This window comes from Tiliqua scincoides, chromosome 2 (genome assembly GCF_035046505.1).
Source record: "Tiliqua scincoides isolate rTilSci1 chromosome 2, rTilSci1.hap2, whole genome shotgun sequence".
In the NCBI taxonomy this organism is placed as follows: Eukaryota; Metazoa; Chordata; class Lepidosauria; order Squamata; family Scincidae; genus Tiliqua; species Tiliqua scincoides.
The window spans coordinates 33,450,652-33,474,948 of NC_089822.1; the positions used below are offsets into that span (position 1 = coordinate 33,450,652).

The 24,297-nt window shown below is 41.7% G+C and overlaps 1 protein-coding gene across 3 annotated transcripts; it reads right to left on the reverse strand.

Moving 5' to 3' along the window:
• Positions 1-4,329: 4,329 nt before the first annotated feature.
• Positions 4,330-21,177, reverse strand: LOC136639785 (general transcription factor IIH subunit 2). 3 transcript variants are annotated; one of them, XM_066614284.1, is made up of 16 exons: positions 20,969-21,177; positions 20,101-20,188; positions 19,922-19,999; positions 19,069-19,105; positions 16,601-16,687; positions 15,079-15,129; positions 14,079-14,133; positions 13,023-13,128; positions 12,297-12,387; positions 12,042-12,129; positions 10,787-10,894; positions 8,722-8,785; positions 8,040-8,143; positions 6,924-7,026; positions 6,168-6,207; positions 4,330-4,588 (listed from the first exon to the last, which is right to left on the reverse strand). In XM_066614284.1, exons 2-16 carry the CDS (start codon positions 20,154-20,156, stop codon positions 4,469-4,471), a joined length of 1,188 nt encoding a protein of 395 aa, XP_066470381.1. In that variant the 5' UTR covers positions 20,157-20,188; positions 20,969-21,177; the 3' UTR covers positions 4,330-4,468. The 3 variants fall into 3 exon arrangements, with proteins under 3 accessions (XP_066470381.1, XP_066470382.1, XP_066470383.1); XM_066614285.1 differs by lacking the exon at positions 10,787-10,894; XM_066614286.1 differs by lacking the exon at positions 8,040-8,143 and having other exon boundaries at positions 4,504-4,588.
• Positions 21,178-24,297: the final 3,120 nt, after the last annotated feature.

The window sequence follows — 24,297 nt, forward strand, 5'->3', positions numbered from 1 at the left end:
ACACCACTCATTTAGTTCCCCACTTATAGAGAAGTGAGGTTCTGGAAATACATTCATAACTTGAAGCTGACTTGGGTCAAAACAGCCAGTTCTTGCTAGTCCAGCTCTATTGCACGTATAGGGAAGCATCAGCAAAGGATGTACCGCACCTATGAGAAAGGACTCGCACAGTCATCTGTAACTTGGGGAGTGTGCATATTTGATAATCTGGCACTACTCAACTCCTGAAGGTTCTGGATTATAGAAACACTAAACAGTATCATTCCCCATCCTACAATAATTTATTGGGACTTACAATAAAATGTTACATTTTCTTACCTCCAAAGTGCTGTGAGCTATTCGAGGCTCAAGCATGCTAAATCTCTCCCACCCTGGGTGTTCTGCTGTTTTCCCGTTGATACCTCGACATTCCCTAACAAGACTTGTAGCATCTTTGAAAAAATGACCAATTCATTTCAACATACATGCATTTGTTTTTATGAACTATACAATCTCAAAATAGACATAGGCTAACAGGGAGAAGGGAGTAGCAGGGTAGATGAGGAAGAGTATGATTGAAGTACATGCATTTTGAAGTAAATGAGGGGAGGTTTGGTGTTTGACTTTCAGTTTGATAGGTTGTCACCCACCTAAGTTTGCTACTAGTATATAAGTGTAAGCTACCAATTTAAATATTCAAATTGCAACCTTTCACTGAAAAACTGATGGTGGTTTAGAACTCAGAATGTTGATAGCGCATCATGATTTCGGGGACAGACAAAGGCAATGTTTGATTATCCTTATGAAGAGAGCAAGCAATACAAAGATCTGTCAGTCGAGGCCACTATCCAACCTGTAAAAAATACTTTGTACAATTTCTGTACTAGTCCAGGCCTGCAGTTTGAGCCTTTGTATAGCCATAAAGTTAAATCTGATGGAATATAATGGACAATACTAAATATTCCTAGGTTTTTAGCCTTATTCTCTTCAGTTCCTTTTCCCTTCATTTTAATGAAGTGCAGGGCTTACATAGTGCATTTTATATCAAGCATAAAGATGTACATTTTATAGCAATAAGCTCTAGCTGTTCTCTACAGTTAGTGACACAAAGTCTGCTTTTAAACTGTTTCAGGGATGTCTTCTTTTTAAGCAGATTCCCTTAACCATCATGTCATAACCCCCATTCAAATCCAGCTCTCCAGGTCCATTTGAGTGGCTGCTGTGTTGGGTGAGAGGAACCACCAAGGGAGAGAGACTAGTCCTCCCCACCAGCAGGACTGCAAAATCCCATCACTTCCTTTTGGTGGGAACTTGTGTCTTGCCTGTAAGAACTTGGTTCAAGCTTCAGAGAACTGTAATTCAGTCATGACATTTTGCCACAATCAGAACCCTGGAAACTTCTCTCACTTTTGTTTCTCCCCCAGCTCACCACATCCTTTCCCCCTACTGCAAAAGCCCTTGTTTTCTAGCCCCAGTTCCCCCTGCACAACCTCTCTCATTTCCTTACATCCCTTGTCCCCTCCTGGTTGTGCCATCACATGAGGAACGCATGGCCAGCAACATTAAGGGGAATAATAAAAGCTTCTTCAAATATGTTAGAAGCAGGAAACCCGGCAGAGAAGCGGTTGGCCCTCTGGATGGTGAGGGAGGGAAAGGGGAGATAAAAGGAGACTTAGAGATGGCAGAGAAATTAAATGAGTTCTTTGCATCTGTCTTCACGGCAGAAGACCTCGGGCAGATACCGCTGCCCGAACGGCCCCTCCTGACCAAGGAGTTAAGTCAGATAGAGGTTAAAAGAGAAGATGTTTCAGACCTCATTGATAAATTAAAGATCAATAAGTCACCGGGCCCTGATGGCATACACCCAAGGGTTATTAAGGAATTGAAGAATGAAGTTGCAGATCTCTTGACTAAGGTATGCAACTTGTCCCTCAAAACGGCCACAGTGCCAGAAGATTGGAGGATAGCAAATGTCACGCCTATTTTTAAAAAGGGAAAGAGGGGGGACCCGGGAAACTATAGGCCGGTCAGCCTAACATCCATACCGGGTAAGATGGTGGAATGCCTCATCAAAGATAGGATCTCAAAACACATAGACGAACAGGCCTTGCTGAGGGAGAGTCAGCATGGCTTCTGTAAGGTTAAGTCTTGCCTCACGAACCTTATAGAATTCTTTGAAAAGGTCAACAGGCATGTGGATGCGGGAGAACCCGTGGACATTATATATCTGGACTTTCAGAAGGCGTTTGACACGGTCCCTCACCAAAGGCTACTGAAAAAACTCCACAGTCAGGGAATTAGAGGACAGGTCCTCTCGTGGATTGAGAACTGGTTGGAGGCCAGGAAGCAGAGAGTGGGTGTCAATGGGCAATTTTCACAATGGAGAGAGGTGAAAAGCGGTGTGCCCCAAGGATCTGTCCTGGGACCGGTGCTTTTCAACCTCTTCATAAATGACCTGGAGCCAGGGTTGAGCAGTGAAGTGGCTAAGTTTGCAGATGACACCAAACTTTTCCGAGTGGCAAAGACCAGAAGTGATTGTGAGGAGCTCCAGAAGGATCTCTCCAGACTGGCAGAATGGGCAGCAAAATGGCAGATGCGCTTCAATGTCAGTAAGTGTAAAGTCATGCACATTGGGGCAAAAAATCAAAACTTTAGATATAGGCTGATGGGTTCTGAGCTGTCTGTGACAGATCAGGAGAGAGATCTTGGGGTGGTGGTGGACAGGTCGATGAAAGTGTCGACCCAATGTGCGGTGGCAGTGAAGAAGGCCAATTCTATGCTTGGGATCATTAGGAAGGGTATTGAGAACAAAACGGTTAGTATTATAATGCCGTTGTACAAATCGATGGTAAGGCCACACCTGGAGTATTGTGTCCAGTTCTGGTCGCCGCATCTCAAAAAAGACATAGTGGAAATGGAAAAGGTGCAAAAGAGAGCGACTAAGATGATTACGGGGCTGGGGCACCTTCCTTATGAGGAAAGGCTACGGCGTTTGGGCCTCTTCAGCCTAGAAAAGAGACGCTTGAGGGGGGACATGATTGAGACATACAAAATTATGCAGGGGATGGACAGAGTGGATAGGGAGATGCTCTTTACACTCTCACATAATACCAGAACCAGGGGACATCCACTAAAATTGAGTGTTGGGCGGGTTAGGACAGACAAAAGAAAATATTTCTTTACTCAGCGCGTGGTCGGTCTGTGGAACTCCTTGCCACAGGATGTGGTGCTGGCGTCTAGCCTAGACGCCTTTAAAAGGGGATTGGACGAGTTTCTGGAGGAAAAATCCATTATGGGGTACAAGCCATGATGTGTATGCGCAACCTCCTGATTTTAGGAATGGGTTAAGTCAGAATGCCAGATGTAGGGGAGAGCACCAGGATGAGGTCTCTTGTTATCTGGTGTGCTCCCTGGGGCATTTGGTGGGCCGCTGTGAGATACAGGAAGCTGGACTAGATGGGCCTATGGCCTGATCCAGTGGGGCTGTTCTTATGTTCTTATGTTCTTATGCTTTTTTTTGGATTCTCTCTTTGTACATAGTAGCTGCTTATGTTTAGGGCCTAGCTGTATAAAGGCCTAGGGCAGGGGTGCTCAATAGGTGGATCACGATCTACTGGTAGATCGCGAGGCAAAATGAGTAGATCTCGGAGTGCTGACCCCCCCCCTTCAGGTGCCTCTGGGAGGAAACACCGGGAGTAAGGCCCATTGTACTCAATGGGGCTTACTCCCAGGTAAGTGTGGCTAGGATTGCAGCCTCACAGCCTAATCCTAGGCATGTCTACTCAGGAGTAAGTCCTGTTATACTCAGTGGGGCTCAAGGTACACCAACATACATTGTACACATAAATGTTATACAGTACGATGGCGCGAACATTGTAAAAAAAACTTTGGTAGATCTCCGGGCCTTGCTGGGTTTCAAAGTAGCTCTCCAGCCAAAAAAGTGTGAGCACCCCTGGCCTAGGGCATATTGCACTTATTTAGATTTTTGATTCTCTTTTCCTACAGTTGTAAAATTGTCCCCACAATAAACTTACTGTTGTTGCACTTTTACCCTCATCTTCTGTTCCTGCCATTGGCCACTGCAGAGGATTCCAGCAAACAAAATAATTTTCCCTGTATGCACACGTTAACTTGTGTTCTGAAAAGCAGGGTTAGTAACAGCCTGTTGCTTGCACAAGTGTCATACCAATTGTTTAAGTCTGGCTCCAAAGCTATATAAAACACATTATGAAAACAAGAGTTTAAAGACACCCATTTTAACACTTTCAGGAATACAACATTCCAAAGAAAAATGAACAGTTTTCAAAAACAAGTTTACAAATAACTGTACATATTTTTATTACAGAACTAATTTGAAAGTAAATACAGCCAATTTACATAAGCATATAACTAGGTGTTCTTTCTCATCTTTATTCTCTTTTGGCAAAGATAATTTTTGGAGTAATCTACACACAGGAATGTAACAAGTACTGCTAATTGACAGGTGGCATCATCCACAGAAAGGAGCAGGATGCTTGTGAATGCAGCCTGGACAGCAGTGCAGAGTATCGTGAGCAAAAAGATCACATTCCACACAAAACACACTTTGGCAGACTTTACAAATATAGACCTAAGGAATAAGATTTGAAAGGTAAAAATTACAACACGGCAGAGGATAGCATAAGAGTGACTGCTGCCTCACGTATAATGAATTTTCAATATGAGTGGATTCTCATCTGGTGCATCAGTGCCTGTGATATTACATTTTACAGCACATATACCACAGCGGTTGGCATATTCTAATGGACGCACTCACATTCTGGCACAGAAAACTGAAAATCAGATTGTTAAATGTCTGACAGCCCAACCCTATCCACACTTTCCTGGGAGTAAGCCCCATTGACTTTAATGAGACTTACTTCTGAGGAGACATGCATAGGATTGGGTTGTGAGGCATCTATTATTACTCTTTCTTTTAAACTTATTTTAATAAAAAGACAATTTGTGGTGTTACCCTGCACATGCCTGATCTTGTCTGATCTCAGAAGCTAGTACTTGGATGGGAGACTGCCTGGGAATACTGGGTGCTGTAGGCTTATACCATAGTCTTTCGAGACTGAAGGTTGCCAACCAATTTGTGGTGTGATACATGTAAGCTCCTAAACAAGCACCTGTGTCTGCAAACAGGAATGTGTTCCTGGTTGCTACTGCAAATCCTCTCACTTAAGAGGATGGATCAAGGATATAACTGACCAAAGTCCTACATACCTGCATTTTGTCATGCATGTGGCTGCACTGGAGGAGTAGCAGCTATTGTGAGGTTAATTCTGTATTGCATGTACCCATCAGAGATCAAAATGTTCTGCTTTCAGACTCTTCTATAAAGTAGGCTGTGTAGCTCTATACTACTACCAAACTGCAGCTTTTATCTATTGTGGAAGTGCCTGAACAGTTTTAAAACCTGCAAGTGAGTGAGACTCAGACCTAATCCTAACCACTGCAGCACAGATGAGTGCAGCAGCACCAGAAGGGCAACCACTACATCCAGCAGTCCCACGGAAGCCACCAGAGGTCTTCTTGAGGGAAAGGGACATTCATCCCTCCAAGTAAGGGCACGGGCATTACAATAGGGCTTTCCAAGTCTTTGCCAGCTATTTTGCTAGCGGAGACTGGAGAAGCTCCGTGTCAGGTTTTGCAGCCCAACACAAGGGATAAGATCTGGTTCCTGCAGGTCACAACCCCTCCTGGGCTGGTTCTGCCCCCCCCCGTTCTGCCTTCTCCCCTCCCTCCCTCCCCCCCACCCTAATCAGGAACTCTGCCGGCAAGACTTCCCGCCAGCTGTGCTGCAGTGAGGTCCAGCGCCGGTGCTCCCTCCTTGCATGGTACTATAAACATGCTTCATAGCACCTTCACAACACCTAGCGCTGACACAGGGCTCCAGTGCCAGCACTACAGGCCCACAGGATTGGGTCCTCAAGTATCTTTATAAGTAATCTACAAAGCTAACCAAAAAATGTATTTTTAACAACTACAGAATGAGTCTGGTTGGTCACGAAACTGACTCCAATTAGCCAGAATGCTCTGTTCTCATTGCCTGCAACTGCTGTCAATCAATCCAAGATGAATAGTGCTGTAATAAAGCAGCACAAAAGGAGGCTGTGTTATCAGAGGTCTTACTGAATAATGTATACAGTATGTTGAACACTCACCTGTTGGTCTTCAATTTCTCCTTGGCATCCTTGACAATAACTGAAAATGAGAATGTTTACAAATTTATTTCATGAGAGTAGTAAATACATACCTTATGTTAACAGCATTTGTTGCAGCTATACCTATACAGGATAATCAGAACAAGCTACTCAAAAACCAGGAACATATTTCATATGTGATATTCAACTCCTTTGATGGGGATATAGAGAAATAGTCAACGGTCAAAAAAAAAACACCCTTGTTTAACAACAGGTTCCTTATTGGTAACTAGAATGAATACCAGCCCTAAGTGCAAACTAGCATGGATACAAATCTGTAAAAATCTGTTTTTGAAAGGGATGGATTGCTAAGTGGATAGAAACAACATTTTTTTAAAAATCTTTCATACTAGAAAACCAAGTGCATTACCATTTGAAACTAACCAGAACAGCAGTGGGAGAAACCCAAACCAGATCACCAGGAACGGATTTGTTAAAGAAAATGGTTTTTCTTGCCTTAGCAGTCCCAAACTCTTCTTGTAAACAGATGCACCGGAATTATTCAAAGAAAATTCACCATCTAGCACTTATAACTACTGAGACAGAAAAAAAAACAGCCTGCACATGTACCCACTATTGACTTACCCACTATTGACCAGGGGTTGTTATCAAACAATAAGCTATTACATGCTGCAAACATTACAGCTAAATCACTGAATAGCAACCCCACTATCTGTCACCCAATTTAGAATGCTCATATCAGGCATTTTAACATACCGTTCTCCTTTGTGCTGTTCCAGTGGGACTTCCTGAAAGGCATCCAAAGGAAACAGGTGGTGATAAGATCGAGCCAGGTGAGGTGCGGAGACTAGAGTAAGACCTACAAATATAAGTGGTATTATAAAGGATACTTGACAGAATTCATGATTAAAAAAAAAAAACACAATTTTTGCTTATTAATTACTGTTACTGTTGTCACAAATTATTGTCCTCCATTAAGACTGGTCACAAAAATATAGTCTTTTAACAATATCAAAATAGTACAAATTCTGCTTTTTTCTGTGAGACTTTGGAAACAACCAGATCTTCAGTTTGATCAGGACTTGCCAGGGCTCACTCTCAGACTCAATTTTCATTGCTAGAAAGGATGTGGACAAACAAAAAGGAGAATACTTCTGAGCAAGAACAGAGTGCACTCCCTCCATGACTATGTAACCACACATCTGCAATGCTCAAAAACCTACCCATCAGAACAAAAGTGATGACTTTTAGGCAGCTTTGATCTGTAGCACTACTTAATTCAATATTTGTCCTACTCACTGATGAAGTGGAATGGTATGCTGGATTGCTGATATGCATGGCTGGATCATGGTCAGATTTTCCATTCCAATGATCCTAACTGTTCTAGCAGACCAGTAACATGACCATACTGTAAAGTTTTTCATTTAGAGGGTTCCTACATATGTTTATAACTTTAAATAAGACTTTTTAATTCATTTAGATTTGTACTGTCTTCTCCTCAGGGCAGGTTACAAAATCTTTACAATTCTATATTTTAAGAACACCCCAATAAAAACCTGCCACATTATAGTTACTTGCGCAAGATCAGCCCACAGTTTATCCATACCTAGATTTCTCATCAATGACCTGCAAAAGAACTACATGTAAATGTTCTCTTCTGATCAGCTGAACTTCATGCTGAACCACACACAAGGTACGCTTAACAGTGTGGGGGTCGTCATTGTCCCCCCCCCCCCGATCCATGGATAAGTGAAACCATGGACACCAAATTTGCAGATACATGAGGATGCCTGTACTCAAGTCCTGTGCCTTACTTTTTTGCTCCTATTAGCAAGATCATCATTGTAGGAGACATGGGCAAACATTACTCACCACATACTTTGCATTCCACTGGAAGCTCACAGTATTTGGCTCTACACTGGGGGCAGAAATACCCTCCCAGTGTAAGACCTGGATCACTGCTGTTTTCCAGGTGCCTATTAAAAAAAAAATTTTTTTTTCCACTTCGAAGATTTTGTACAAAAATATTTAGAGAAGTGTTGTTTGTAGTGGTGAGATACAGCATTAGTCCTCCACTAGCAAATTAATGAGTATGTTTTTGGAGAAGTTCTCACAGTACTTCAGCCAAGTGACTGAAGCCAAAGCACACTTTTCCATCAACAAATTATTGCCATTTGTTAGGAAAATGTAATGACATTCTTGCTAGAATGATTTTCAATAGCAAAATTAACAAGTGGACATTTACTATGCAATAAAACCATCTGCAAAGGCTCTTACAGTTATTGTGTTCTCATTGCTCTTCATAATATGAAAGTAATTGAGATGAAATTCTACTATCTACAATTTCAAAAGTAGCAATACTTTGTTTCGATCAGACAGAATCCAAGACTGAAATTCTGATCACTGAAGAAAGGCAAGCAGGTGTTCAATTAAATAAGAAGCTTGCAATTGATGCAGAGACTCCCAACAAAACTCTGGCTACCCAAAGTACTCACAAAGCATTTCTGGATGATGTGTTAAACCATGTAACATCTAACAATTGCATCTTACTTACGCCATGCTGAAAGATGGCTTTGCATCCTGATCAGCCAAAGATGCGATGGTGTGCTGAGGAAAGCCTAAGGAAAAGAGAAAACATCTCAAATCACTGTTATGAATCACTAAGAAAGTTTGATTTTTAAATAGTGCCTCTGAATTTGCATTTCTATATTAACATTTAAGGTGCAATAACCTGTGCTTAGGAACCTACAAGTTTTTTAATTTCTGAGAACCTGTGAGTAATTAGAAGTTTATGGGTAATATAGTATATGCTGCATGATCTGCTTCCTATTTTCATTGGCTCAACTTTGATGAGCATCCAACAGGGCTGCTGCTCTTCACTGACTCACTCCATAATGAGAGTGGAACTAGGCATAGACCATGGCTTGAAGCTATAGCAAGCAGCAACGGAATTTCACAACACCCATCTTTAGCCTGATATCAATCAAGGCACTATTACATTGCACTGTTCTAATCCGGTATCCATTGCTCCATGTTGTCAGTATGGACTATTCCAAACAGATGTTATTTAGACAGGATAGGCTGGATGCACCATAGAAACGACTGAGACTAGTACCATATTTTTTATAAATGTTACGCTAATACCGTAGACAAGTATTGTGAAATTCAAGCATAATGAACTAGATAATACTTTTCTCTCCAGTTCAGCCCATTGTGTGGAGGGGAGCAACAGTGTACCTGCCTTTGCAATCCACATGAGGTGCCAACTCCGCTGTCCACATTCTCATGGGATAGATCTATGCAAGTTAGCCAAAAGTTCATGACTGATTTTTTGAAGAAGAAAAAACTGACCATATTGATTGAGTGGCCTAGGTACCTAAACCAGTGGTTCCCAAACTGGTGGGTCATGACCCACCAGCCTGGGAAGCACTGTCCCTGGCCCTTTAAGGGGTGGAGAAGGGGAGGAGGCAGAGTCATGATCCCCAAGATCATGCACTGCCAGGGACAAAGGGGGGAATCTTCTTAATGAAAGCCAGTGCCGGCATCTGGGGAGGGGTGCAAGAAGCCCCACAGCCTCCAAAACTCTAAAAATTGTGATCAGAACCCACTTCTGATTTTCGATCACGAACCAGAAGTGGATATAAGCACATAAAAACAGCCCCACTGGATCAGGCCATAGGCCCATCTAGTCCAGCTTCCTGTATCTCACAGTGGCCCACCAAATGCCCCAGGGAGCACACCAAATAACAAGAGACCTCATCCTGGTGCCCTCCCTTGCATCTGACATAGCCCATTCCTAAAATCAGGAAGTTGCACATACACATCATGGCTTGCAACCCGTAATGGATTTTTCCTCCAGAAACTTGCCCAATCCCCTTTTAAAGGCATCCAGGTCAGATGCCGTCACCACATCCTGCGGCAAGGAGTTCCACAGACCAACCACATGCTGAGTAAAGAATTCTGGATTCTGAGTAAATTCTGAGTAAAGGATTCTGATTTTCAGAATTTTGGAGGTTTAAGGAGCACTGCAGAGGGTTCTGAGGGGCTCCCCAAGCCACCTAGTGCTGGCTTTCAGTAAATAGAAACCCCCCCTTGTCCCTGGCAGTGGTGTGATCCTGGGGATCGTGTCTCTGCCTTCCCCTCCCCCCACATGCACTTACCTCAGTTCTTAAACTCCCTTGGAGTTTGAGAACTGCTAATCTAGAATATATTCATTTATGATGACCCATATTAACATGCAGAGATGTAAGTGGTAATGTTGGCATATTAAGTGGGCAGGAAGAAAAGTTATGCACACAGGCTCTCCCTCCCTGTCTCCCATGTTGAGCTACTCAAAAAAAGTATTGTTTACCCCATCCAGTAAGTTCCACCAAGTACGGTACAGTCATAAACAAATTATGAAAATTATCAAGCTACAACATGCAGTTGAAATCCTCTAGCTTCAGACAGATTTTTCATTTTGGCCTTTAGCACTATACAAGTTGCCAGTCCCCTGAATCTGAATAGACAAATAGATTTTATGATGCTATAGGTACTGTTTTAAAGAAAACTCTGCAAGCTCAATTCACAAATAATAATAATAGTAATATTATTATTAATAAACTATGCAAAATTCTTACCCATTCGAATAAGGGAGCTTTCAGAGCTTAAACTGGCTGGTGGTGGACTAACATGGTGCATCAGGAGATCCCTATAATGGCTTTCATCTAAAATGACATGATAGCTTCCTGCAGTCCAAAAAATAAAATGGAAAGTTTAATCAGCTGAAGAATGTATTGAGAGCAAGCTTGTAAATAACCAGTCACTGTAGTAACAAATGTCTAATAATAATAATACAGGTATTTCTATACCGCCTTTCTTGGTCCTCAAGGGAGGGCACCAGGATGAGGTCTCTTGTTATCTGGTGTGCTCCCTAGGGGATTTGGTGGACCGCTGTGAGATACAGGAAGCTGGACTAGATGGGCCTATGGCCTGATCCAGTGGGGCTGTTCTTATGTCCTCAGATTTCTCCTCAGATTCAAGGTGGTTTACATAGGCAGGCTAATTAAATCCCTGTAGGGATTTTTACAATTTGAAAGAAGGTTCTATCTTTCAAGAAACCACAACATCCAGATGTTTCTTTCTGATCTGGTCACAACATTCTGGCCTCCATCCTCCCACGCTCAGAGCAGATGGAATAACTCGGCTCAGCTTGTCAGCTGCTTCAAGATCACACGGTGCCGATGGCCTCGAACTGGCAACCTGCGGATGTTATCTTCAGGCAAATGGCGGCTCTACCCTCTAGACCAGACCTCCTGCCCAAGAACTAAATAAGGAAACTACACAGAAATGAATTGTCACCCCCTCTTTAGGCAATAAATGACTGTTATCATTTGAGCAGATGAGCTAATAAAAAGCTGACAAGCCATTTGTACAAGGCTGATTAAAAATGTGACACTGTAAAAAATGCAATACAATGAAGCGGCAAAAGATGGCTTCCCAAGTCCTTCCAACTTCTAAGGGAGCCAGGATAAGGGCTCCCTAACACTTTAATAGTTAGCCATTCCAGCTGAGACTGGAGAAGAAAAATCTTAACTCCTATTAACATGCATGCATTTTTATAAGGTGCTTTGATAGGATTATTCAGCTGAAAAGCAAGAAATGATAAACACACTCAAACAAATACTTCTTTAAATTATAAAAGAAGAGTTTACAAAGTCTATCACAACCCAAAGTTCAAAAAACGATTTTGAAGAGAAGAAAACATTTGGATAAGCCTTTCTTAACAAGAAAAATATATGTGCAGAAATTATTAGTTGCATGTGAGCATCTATTGTCCTGTACTTTTAATGTAAAGCATGAGCTTACTCATTCTCCTTATGTGTATATACATACCTCCGGTTTCCCTAGCAAGTACAGTGCAAACTCGAACTTCAGCAGAAAGGCCAATAATAGAAACTCTGATCTTGACTGTCTTTAAACACTTTACATGAAAGAGAAAGCAAATGCACTACATGAAATAACTAATGCAAAAAGCTCAACATTGTCAGGACATTACAACAAATATTCACCCCAATCCAGCAAGCCTTCTTAGATTTATCTCATTGTCCTGCCTTTATTAGCATTTGTAAATTTAAAAAAAAATTGTACCTTAATTAGATCATATATATTTGAAGGATCACATGTTGTCAGGCTGCTAAATATTACCAAAACCTCTCTGCTTGTATGTCCTGGCATGTGCCTGCAGAAAGGAAAGGGTTCATTTACGCTTGATCCAAAAACAAGTACTAAATCATCTACATTCAAGGCAGGGGCCTAGTTTGAAATTAATTAAAAGTGGGAATACTATTTTTATACATTGGATAGAACAAGAGTAAACTAACATTCAGTTAAGTTCCTTTTAAGTATCTGAAGCACCTGCAAGAAGTTCACACATACACAACACAGTGTGTGTGAAGTCATTTCCTTGTCACTTTAGCAAGCCCACAAAAACAGTACTTAGAAAAGCTTAAAGCATAGTTTTACAGTTTATCCAAAGCTACTAAAAGGAAAAAAGGAAGCAATTTTCCCTGGTGCACATGGGTGTGATCTGTGAAACGTTCCCCAGTGCCCACAAAGCACACACCAGCAATAAGAATATATCTGCAACTTTTTTTTAGTTCTTCCCACATTTCAGAAAGCTCAAGAAACACAAACCATCAGGAACATCTCCTTCACAAGAGATTTCAAAATGAACTTTTAATGCTAAAAAGAATCACTTTACTAAAGAAACTCCCATGCCGTTTGTTTTGCCTTTCTTTGAAGTTATTATAAACAGAAAGAACTATGTTATCTTTAAATTGATGCATAGAAAGAAAGTAAACTACAAATACTCACTTTAATGTCTGGGTGGCCAAATTTAAGGCATTATATAGAGATGGCTCTCCAAGGCAGGTCATATCGACAGCTTTCTTCAGAGCTGCTATGTGTTTTCTTGGATTCCCTATAATAGATTCACCCAAAAAAAGCTTTAAAACTAAAAATAATAAATACACTGAATACTTCCAGCAACAAATCATGATTTTTTGGCAGTACATCTTGACAACAACATCATGACAACTCCAGCGACGTGCTCACTTTTAGCATCATGACACTTTTAGCTCACTTTTAGCATCATGACAACTCCAGCGACGTGCTTCATTCTTAAGTAAATTTTTTAAATGAAAAGGAAGTTGTAAAGATAAGCAAAAAAGTCATGCATTTAATACATCAGCTTCTGTGGAATATAACTAGAGCACAATAATTCTAAAATACTATAACATACATTAAATCACTCCAAGTAGTTATTTTATCTTTATTAAGAATATTTATATACCACTTCTCAACAGAAAAAAAAGTTCACAAAAAACACTTTACAAAGAAAACCAAATAACTAAGGGCCAAATCCTATCCAACTTTCCAGCACTGGTGTAGTTGACACAACGGGGTATGCACTGTGTCTTGTGGGAGGAGGCAATCACAGAGGCCTCCTCCAGGTAAGGGAATGTTTGTGCCCTTTCCTCAGGACTGCATTGCTGCAGCACTAGCACTAGAAAGTTGTATAGGATTGGGCCCTAAATTAACTGCTTCCTGTTAGCATTAATCTAGTTTTTTTCAAGCATTCAGGCTGCTGACAGCCTGCCAGAGCACCGCTATAAAGCTTATAGTGCTTATAGAGTACAAGCAAGTACATTTTCGCTCCAGTAAGCCTTTCAACATTAATGGGGGGGGGGCAGGAAGGGGCACAGACAGGGTTCCATCTTATTCATGGTTTCCATATCCGCGGGGGAGGGAGGGCAACCTGGAATAGATTCCCTGCAGATAGGGGGGCCTTCGGCATGGCCCATACAGAAAAAATGAAATGGCTAATCTTTACTAATCTTTATTCAATAGGGGGGAAAATGATTTTCATACCTGAAAGCTCAGTCAGTTTTTCAGCTCTTTTACCTTTAGTGACAATAATGCCAATCTGCAAGAAAATGTCTGCTGTTAGGAATCACAGGGTAATAAAGTCCCATAGGATTTGAAGCCTAATAATCTGTGGTTCAATGGGGGCAACAGAACACAAACTCATGTCCCCCAGCCTGTTGAGGGACTGTTGTGCCATGAAAGGACCTACTCCGGAGTGGGAAAACCGGTTATGGCCACCAACAGGTTCTAGCACAGCTTCCTAAAGGCCACTTAGGCCAGTGCACATTTGAAACAGCAAAAGGTGTAACAAGGAAAAGGGAAGTTTGAGAAGCAAGTGTGTCAGATGTGGACACCTTTATCCCATCTGCCTTGCTACAGAGCTCATTGTGTCCATTACCATTTGTCCACAATAGCGACAGCTGGTGACAAGAGTAAGCAAGAACTAAGCTCCATTATGCTGCACAAGCATGGAGCTCAATATGGACAGGGCAAGTTTCAACATCTCAAGATTGTTTTCATTTTGTAAAGAACAAAATGAAGAAAACAAAAAAAGTTCTTTTGTCCATTGGACTGTAAAGACAGATTTAAATTAGAAATCCAGGAAAGGAGAATGGACAAAGTAGGATTTTCTAAGGCCAGGGGCTTCAGCACATTACATAGCTTGTTGCCCTTCCCTGTGGCTCATATTAGAACCAAATAAATTTGTAAGATTGCGCAGATATATGTGCAAATTTATGCACATTTACTGAGTGTGAACTTTCTTGATGCATAAATTAAATGCAAAATTATTTTTCCTAACACAAAGCATGCTCTACATCAACTGATAGTTCATCTTTAGACTTTCTCTAAAGCCATCCTGATGTTGGTATTCATCTTATGCAACTTTTGAAAAGTCTCAATTTCATTATTTTATGGAAAACCAAACATTTTAACAAGTGAAAATTAATTATCTGCATTAGCAAGAGGTTATGTGAATCTCTTTATTCCCCACCAGCATACATACCTGACTAATAGGATTTTGGTCAAAATATTCTTCAACAAAATATTCCAATAGCTACAGAAAGAACAGTATCATGTTAAAGCAATTTGCATTTAAGAGTTACATTAAGTAATTATGCACAGGAAGGATAGAGTGGATAGAGATGCTTTTTTTCCTCTCACACAACACCAGAACCAGGGGACATCCACTAAAATTGAGTGTTGGGCGAGTTAGAACAGACAAAAGAAAATATTTCTTTATTCAGTGTGTAGTTAGTCTGTGGAACTCCTTGCCACAGGATATGGTGATGGCATCTGGCCTAGATGCCTTTAAAAGGGGATTGGACAAATTTCTGGAGGAAAAATACATCACGGATTACAACCCATGATGTGCATGTGCAACCTCCTGATTTTAGAAATGGGCTATGTCAGATGCAAGGGAGGGCACCAGGATGCAGGTCTCTTGTTGCCTTGTGTGCTCCATGGGGCATTTGGTGGGCCACTGTGAGATACAGGAAGCTGGACTAGATGGGCCTATGGCCTGATCCAGCGGGGCTGTTTTTATGTTCTTAAGTATCACATCTTTACTAGCTTCTTCAATAGCTACTTTTTTAGAAATAGTTTTCAGAAAGATTTTTTTTACAGATTAACTATTACTGTCTGAAAAATATGCTTAAGAACTATTAGCTAAATTACCGCAAGGTTGTGGCAAGTATTGTTATTTCAGGAGCAAACGAGATACAGAAATCAGCTTTAGAGTAATGAGAACATGCTACAAAATCAGGAGTAGTTAACCTCTAACTTGCAAATGACACTATCTAATCAACAAATGGATTGCAAAAAAAAAAAAAGAATTAAGGGAGGAGGTATCTCCCTTTACAATCCCAAATACACTCTTTGCTTGCAGAAGGCGGCAAGTTCAGTATCTCTTTACATTATTAATTTCTCACAGTACTGAGAATCAGGCCACATGTTGGTTCACTGAAGTAAAGCAGAAGATGACACAAATAAGATACTGAAAAGTTCCAATAACATAAACAAATACAAATATAAGAGTAATGCTCTTAATGGTTTCTGCTTTCAAAGATTGGAGACATAGGAAATGATGCATTACATTTGCTTCTTGCTCGGAACTCAGAGTAGCATACTACACATCCCCTGCCATCCATGTATATTTAAAGGAAGGCATTGTTAGGCAATTTCGTCCTTGTGCAAATATTCTTAGTGCACAGAGCCATCTAGTGGGACGATCTGGTATAGTCTATTGCTCCTAAACTACAAACCCATACATAACCTCCATTATAATCTTATGGGATCACCACTATTGTCATTGTGCGGTCTGTCATTGCCTGGAACATCATTATACAGCAAATACCTGTATTTATCATACTGAAGTAGGTTAGTGATGGACAACCAGTGAGTTTCATGGCTGAGTAGGGATGTGAACCTGGGCTGACCTGGTCCAAAGTCTGACCCTGTTCACTACATAAAAACCAGATTGGAGCCAATGCACAGTAAGACAAAGTCTCAAAATATGAATACTGTACCTTTAAGGTACAAGTGAGCCTGTTAGGTTTTAAATCTTGGTCTTCCATGGTTCTTGATCCATCAACCACTACATACAAGTGACGCATCTACACAAAAAAATGTTTAAAAGGACAAAATCATTTTATGGAATTAAAAATTCATGTTAATGTTTATATAATTATACTAATAAAATAGCAGAAAATGTGAAGCCAGTACACAACCTAGCTTCTAAAGCTTAATAGTCACACTATGTGGATACATACAGGTTTCAGGTATAAGGCATTTCATTCTCTTTCTTTTGATATTTTTCATGTATGGGGATTGATTTCTGCAACTACAGCTGCAAATCTATGCACATTCACACATGAGTGAGACTCTCTGAAATAATGGAGGCTTACTTCTGCATACGCATGTATAAAAAGAAGGCTGCCTGTTTCAGAGATTTGCACATGACCTAAACACCTCAGAGAATAATCACCCTCTTCAGCACAATCCTTGATTGCAGCATCTAACATGTTACAATAACAAACTCAAATGGATATTCATTCACTAGCTCTGAAAAGATGTAAATAGCACCAGTGCTTTTTTTGTGGAAAAAAAGGTGCAGGAACTCACAACTTGTTAATCTTTTATTTATTTATTTATTTATTTATTTATTTATTTATTTATTTATCTATCTATCTATCTATTTATTTTTAAAGCCATTTTTTATTGGAGAAAGAAAATATTTTTATGTGCTTCCCCCCTAAAGATGAACTTACTTCTGAGTAGACATGCATAGGATTGGGCTGTCAATCTCCACATCCCCTTTCCCCTAGCTATTTTTTCTACACATGGGGAAAAATACTGTACAGGTGCACTTGTAGCGTGTAGTATGTAGTGTGGCACTACTTTGAGGAGAGGAAGCAGTGAATGGATTCCAGAAAATGGCTTACATGAGTTCCATGTAGTAAAATTACTCTAAGCAACTGTGGGAGTAAGAACAAAAAAGAAATTCTTACAGGAGAGGGGTCCTTAGGTGCACATAGAAACAGCTACTTTTGCAAACAAGCGATTAAATATGGTTTAATTCAGGTATCAGAATACTCTGTGTCTTTGGGAAGGCACTTGGCATGCAATTGTATGTTCTCTGCTGCCCTGAGCAGCCGCTTTGCATTGCTGGAGAGGAGCTGCAAACGCTGGCTGGCGGAGGGCATGCTTGTGGGGGAAGGACGAGGAAAATCTCTGGCAAGGCTGGACAGCATGTTGTACACACGTAGAATTCCTTTTCACCTGCCCTTAGCAGGTGAAAATGGGTGCAGATATATATCTCTGCCAGGATTAAGAGCCCAATCCTAGGTATGTCTACTCTGAAGTAAGTCTCGTTCTAGTCAATGGAGCTTACTCCCAGGAAAGAGCCTAGGATTGCAGCCTAAGAGCCCAATCCTATGCATGTCTACTCAGAAGTCCACTTTAGTGAATGGGGCTTACTGTGGATAGGATGGCAGCCTTAGAGTCCAATCCTGTGCCTGTCTACTCTGCCTCTGTTTTGCTCCCCCCTCCTGGAATGCCTCCGAAGGGGAGGGGCCCCTGCAAAAAGGTGAACTCTGTCCCCCCCCCCGCGTTCCATTAGAAAAAAAGCCCTGGCAGTCACTACCATTAGAAGTTAACAGGAATGGAAAGGAAAGGTTCTTTCAGCTTTGCTATTAATATAGCAAATATTTTCCAGCTTTTTCCTCCTCAAAAAACTGAATGATTTTCCATTTTCAAAACTATTCTCACTGTCGCCTAATAAATTATGAAAGCCTATAAATGTCCTCTGATTAGGACCAATTCAGGTGAACTAAATTGATCCTAATCTAAAAGCAAATCTTCTTCTTTATTATAATTAATTTAGCTTATTTCTTTGTCAAGCCAAAAACGCAATTTTGCTTGTGGCATGCCCATGTGGGACTGCTCACAAATTTCTCTACAAGAAACTTATAGATGTCTCCTGAAATAGTTCATGACTGCCTACATCGCTGCAATCCTTCAGGAGGGAAAGGCAGACTATAAATCATTTAAATAAACATACTGGGTGATGATACAGCTGCACTGTCACACAACCAATTTGAAACCTGGGGGGGATAAAAGCAATTTTCAACCAGTGTGTTGCAGCACACTGGTGTGCTGCAAATGGTTCAGAAGTGTGCCACAGAAGTTTTGGAAAGGGTCATTTATTAGTAGGGCTATTAAGAGATGGATATGAGATCCCCCCTGCACCAGCAGCATGGTATCCCTTGTCAATTGTCCAAAAAAATGATAGTGTACATTGACAATTTTAGCACCTTGTCAGTGTGCTCTAAGATGGAAAAGGCTGAAAATCACTGGGGTTTGGCATTGCCAGAGGCTGGCACTGCCTTGGCATTAATCTGTACCAATTTAATTTCATTTAATATATCATTCCCATACAAGTAGTTTCTGCTCAACAAGATCTATTTTTAAAGTCAGATAGGAAACGGAAACCTACCATCCCAAGTCGAACTTGTCCATGATGTTCAAAGTTTCTACAAAAGGACAAATAATTATGTTCAGTGTTAGCTGTAATAAATATGGTACATAGTTATTTCCTCTCCGTCCCTGTTGCTTTTGAGGCCAGTCCTCTTGTCCAATTCTCATCCTCCTAATACAGCCAATCTAGCCAACAGCCCTCAACCCCCAATGGCTGTGGCACCCAGTGATGACACCACTTCTGGATGCCCCAGAGCTAACCAGCCAGTCAGAACAGCCCTATGCAAGTCACACATTTATTAGTAGGGCCACTGGAGGATGTGAACCCCCACCAGCAGTGCGGTGTACTTTGTCAAAAAACTGATGATTTTCCTTGACGATTTTAGCACCTTGTCAGCGTGCTGTGAGATTAAAAAAAGGTAGAAAATGGCCGTTTTACATACTACTATATTTTCTGCAAATTTTTAAAAACAGGCTATAAAGATGAATCTCAGAGCCACACTGTGTTAATCAGACTAAGTGTAATAAAAGGAATGATCAAAATATTCTCAGTTGAAGTAGAATGATGTTGGGTTTGGACATAGTTGAGATGGACAAGGACATTTCTCCTTTTCAATCAGGGGTGGCTTTAGAAGCTGATTTCCGTCAAAAGCCCATACCCACCTGAGTAGGATGACCCTTGAACCCTCAATACCGGTGGCAGTGATAGCACCTAATGTGTCATTACAGGTTGGGTTGGAGGTGCAACAACAGGCCCAGAATAGGGCTTTGCCCCAAGGCCCCTGCAACCTAGCACCAGCACTGACCCCTGCGAAAATTACACAAAGTTGCAGTTTATTCCCACTGATCCCAGTCTGTATTGTGCAGCTTACCGTTTTCTCTTAGCCTTAAAGAGAATATCTTCGATGCTAGCTTTCAGTGATCCAGATTCATCTTCTTTAAGAACTTCCCTATTATTAAAAAAAGTATATTACAAATAAACACATATCCAACAAACTGACTGTAATTCTTATACAACGGAAGTAAATTAATTTTGTAAAGGCAAGCTTACCATGTTCTTTCATAACCCCCTTCCCACCGTTTCGTTCTCTCTGGCTCATCATCCATTTTTCTATATCCAAGTCTTCCTAGTTAAGACACTGATGGGCACAGTTAAGACACACAATGGTTATAGTCCAATTCAAAATCAACATTTCACAATGTTACCTTGGAGTATATCCCACAAATATATAACTCAACAGACTAGAACACATGCTGTATTGTTACTTTGGGATTGATGTAAGTGGTTGTATCTCACTGGATTCACAAAGAAAGTAGATGAGAAAGGGACAATTTGAGAAAAAATTTTAGGTACAAAAAATCCAAGTCATTTTTTAAATCACAGACTTCATCTTTGCCTTCCCCATAAACTCTGCACTTAGGAAGCTGCACTGCTTTTGACAAGTATGTTCCTGCAGGCAGCACATAACATTGGGTGCTTCTCCTCACATCCCCTCACTTGCTAAAAAATTGCACATGAAAATAAATGAAGCCACAGTTAAGATCTTTTTCACAAGACTTGGTATGGCCTGAACATTAAATTACCACAGGGTGTTCTGAAGGTACGCTGGGCAAATGTACTGACATGTAATGCTAATAACAGAGCCCAATCCTTTGCATGTCTACTCAAAACTAAGTCCCACTATAGTCAATGGGGCTTACTCCCAGGAAAGTGTGGATAGGATTGCAGCCTTAGAGCAGTCCTATGCCTGTCTACTCCAGAGTAAATTCCATTATAAACAATGGAGCTTAGGAAAGTGTGGATAGGACTGTAGCCTTAGAGTCCAATCCTCTGCTTGTCTACTCCAGAGTAAGTTCCATTAGAGTCAATGAGGATTACTCCCAGGAAAGTGTGGCTAGCACTGCAGCCTAAAACACACCTGCAGGTGACCACCACGCCAGGTAGTGGAAGGTTCCCTTCTCCAGGAACACGAGGCAGGGTATTCCTAGAGCGGTCCCTGCTGTTTACTGCCTCAGACTCGGCTCCCCAGACTGGCAGGGCTCCACCGGTCGGAGCGGCAACAAAGAAACACCACACCTGTCTTCACAGAGAGCCCAGAACTGACCGGAGGCTACGAGCTGGTCTAGGAAAGCCGCCTCTCTGGTTAGGCGCTACACACTAAACACTCCGATGATGAAACCAGAGTCTGGAAGAAACATTCCGCTTTGAAGCGCAGCTCGAAGCTTGGGCTAGGAAAGGCTGCAGGGGGCGGCGTCAGTGAGACCATCGCTGTCTTCCTCTGTGGCTGGCGCGCAGACTGCGCCCTGCAGGCACTGAACGCGCTTCCCCTCTGGGCCCCGCCCGCCACTGTGCAAGAGTCCAGAGTGGCCTCACTTGAGCTGCTTCTCTGCACTGAGCTCCAGATAGGCTGTACTTTTGCACTGGAAGTCAGTGGAAACGCCAAGAAGAACTGCAGTGGTTGGCAACGGTGTTTATTACACGCGCGCGCCCTTAGGGTTCGCACACACAGACTGGACTCTACTGTTGTGACGTCCTGACCACACCACACACACACACACACACGGCCCTTTGAGTTCGCACACACAGACTGGACTCTACTGTTGTGATGTCCTGACCACACCACATACACACACCACACCACACACACACACACACACACGGCCCTTTGAGTTCGCACACAGACTGGACTCTACTGGTGTGACGTCCTGACCACCCCCCCCCCCACACACACACACATGGCCCTTAGGGTTCACACACACAGACTGGACTCTACTGGTGTGACATCTTGACCACACACACACACACACACACACACAGAGCCCTTAGGGTTCGCACACCCAGACTAGACTCTACTGTTGTGATGTCCTGACCACACCCCACACACACACACAGCCCTTCGGGTTCGTACACACAGACTGGACTCTACTGTTGTGACGTTCTGAGCGCATTTATCAGTGCCTGCATCTTGTCTGAACTGCTTTGCAGGTCGCACAAGGTTCGTATGGTGCAGGAGTGCCTGATTATATTTCTCTTCCTCCCCCTCACCCTCTATCCCTCCTCGGCTTATTCCTTGCTCCTGTCAAGACAAAGGGGCATCTTTGCTTATCCTTGGGCCCCTCAGGCAAAACATAAGAACATAAGAACACCCCCACTGGATCAGGCCATAGGCCCATCTAGTCCAGCTTCCTGTATCTCACAGCGGCCCACCAAATGCCCCAGGGAGCACACCAGATAACAAGAGACCTCAACCTGGTGCCCTCCCTTGCATCTGGCATTCTGACATAACCCATTTCTAAAATCAGGAGGTTGCGCATACACATCATGGCTTGTACCCCATAATGGATTTTTCCTCCAGAAACTTGTCTAATCCCCTTTTAAAGGCATCTAGGCTAGACGCCTTTAAACAAACATAAGAGCTTTCCTAAATCAGGCCAAACGCCCATCTTAATCTAGCAGTCTGTTTCCCACAGTGATCTACCAGCTCCCTCCAGGAAGTCTACAAGCAGGAGTCTCCAGGAATCATCCTCAATCTCCAAGTGACTACAGAAAGCAATCCTGGGGATTCTGGCAGGGGCTCCACAAATTTCCATCACTTGATATGGGGGGAGGGGAGATCACCAGGATTAGCTTCAATCAGAGTTAGCATCTCTTACTGTTTCTAAACCAATGTAAGACTGAAGATCAATATTCTGAGTTAAGGGGGACAGTATAAAATCCAGAGCAGACTGGGTTCTGACATTGAAAGGATGCCACACACACACACACACACACAGTGTCATTTATTTGATACATGAGAACAATAGTTTGGAAATTTCATCCATGTTGCATTACAATTTTATTAACCCTTTCTCAGTCCAAACATGTTTTAAAAAACAATAGATTGAAATTATTGGTTCTAAAGCATCATGTGTTTTATTTATTAAGTACCTGCACTGGCCCTTTCTGTTCCATATTGGCTTTACTTCAGCACTAGTGAAGATGGTTTGAAACATATTTGCTGCACTCTGAGACAGACGGCTAGTTCATACCAACAGACCTCATTGTCACATGACTAGAGACATGAGTGCACAGCTCCCAGCCCTGCTCCAGGCATGATGGCACTGCTGCCTAATCATGTGGGAGTGGGGTTTTTTCAAACAGTCCTGCCACATGGATTTATATGCTACTGTAAAGTCATATTTAAATCATGAGCATAGAGGTGGTTTAGACATGCCATACCCCTACATATAATTAGTGATGGCACTGTAGGATGTATGCACTTATGGTGAACTCACATTCCTAGTGTAGTCACATGAAAGCAAAATTGGTTGTAAAGTACTGTATAACCCAAACTGGCACAGAGAAAGGAATGGAAGTTGTAGAGTCAGAATTTCATTTCATCCCTGATATAAATATCTCCAGTGGCCACTGCAGGCAAGTAGCAATAAAGAAATTCTAAGTGAGAAATTTGTTTTTTTCTCCTCAGTTGAGCAAGAGTTTGATCAGAGATGTTTGAAAACAGTGTTATTGACCTTACTCAGAAGTAAGCCCATTGTGTTCGGTAATACTTGGGATGTAAACCTATCTTACTCGAAACAAACACCTCTAACCAGAGCACCTCATATTTCCCCCATCCCAGAGTAGAGGGAAGTTCAGCATAGCCTTTGAATAGTCAGGATGATACATTAAAAAATACAATTTGAAACTGCATCTTTCATTTTTTTTCTCCTTGAAATAATAGGAGGTGGTGTGGATTGGGAACAGGACTGCTGCATAGGGAGATATTAACTTTAATCCCTTCCATTCCCCCCACTTTGATCCTGATCCTAACTTCCCAGCAGGGAAGTTCCCATTGGTTCCAAGTTTCAAAGGAAAACACACTTCCTCATGTTTTTGTAATGATCTGTTACATGCAGGCTGAGCAGACATACTTCAAATAGCAGAAGCCTTCTTCCTTTCCCACTTCCAGCTCTCTTGCAACAATAGAAAGGCAAAACTTGACCTTGACCTCATTGACCTTTTCCAAACTTACCAAAGTTACCACATAATACATGAGATCATAATTTTCCAAGTATTAGTGAGTGAGGAGTAGTAAAGGATTTCTTCTTGACATATCTAATTGCCCAATAGCCAGTTTTGATTGTACCCATCAATCTGAATGTCCAAACAAAAACTCTAATTTGCACAACAGAAACTCATGATCATGTCACCCATAAAAACTTCCCTGTTCTTCTACTAGAACAATGGAAGGAAGGGAGAAGTAAAAAT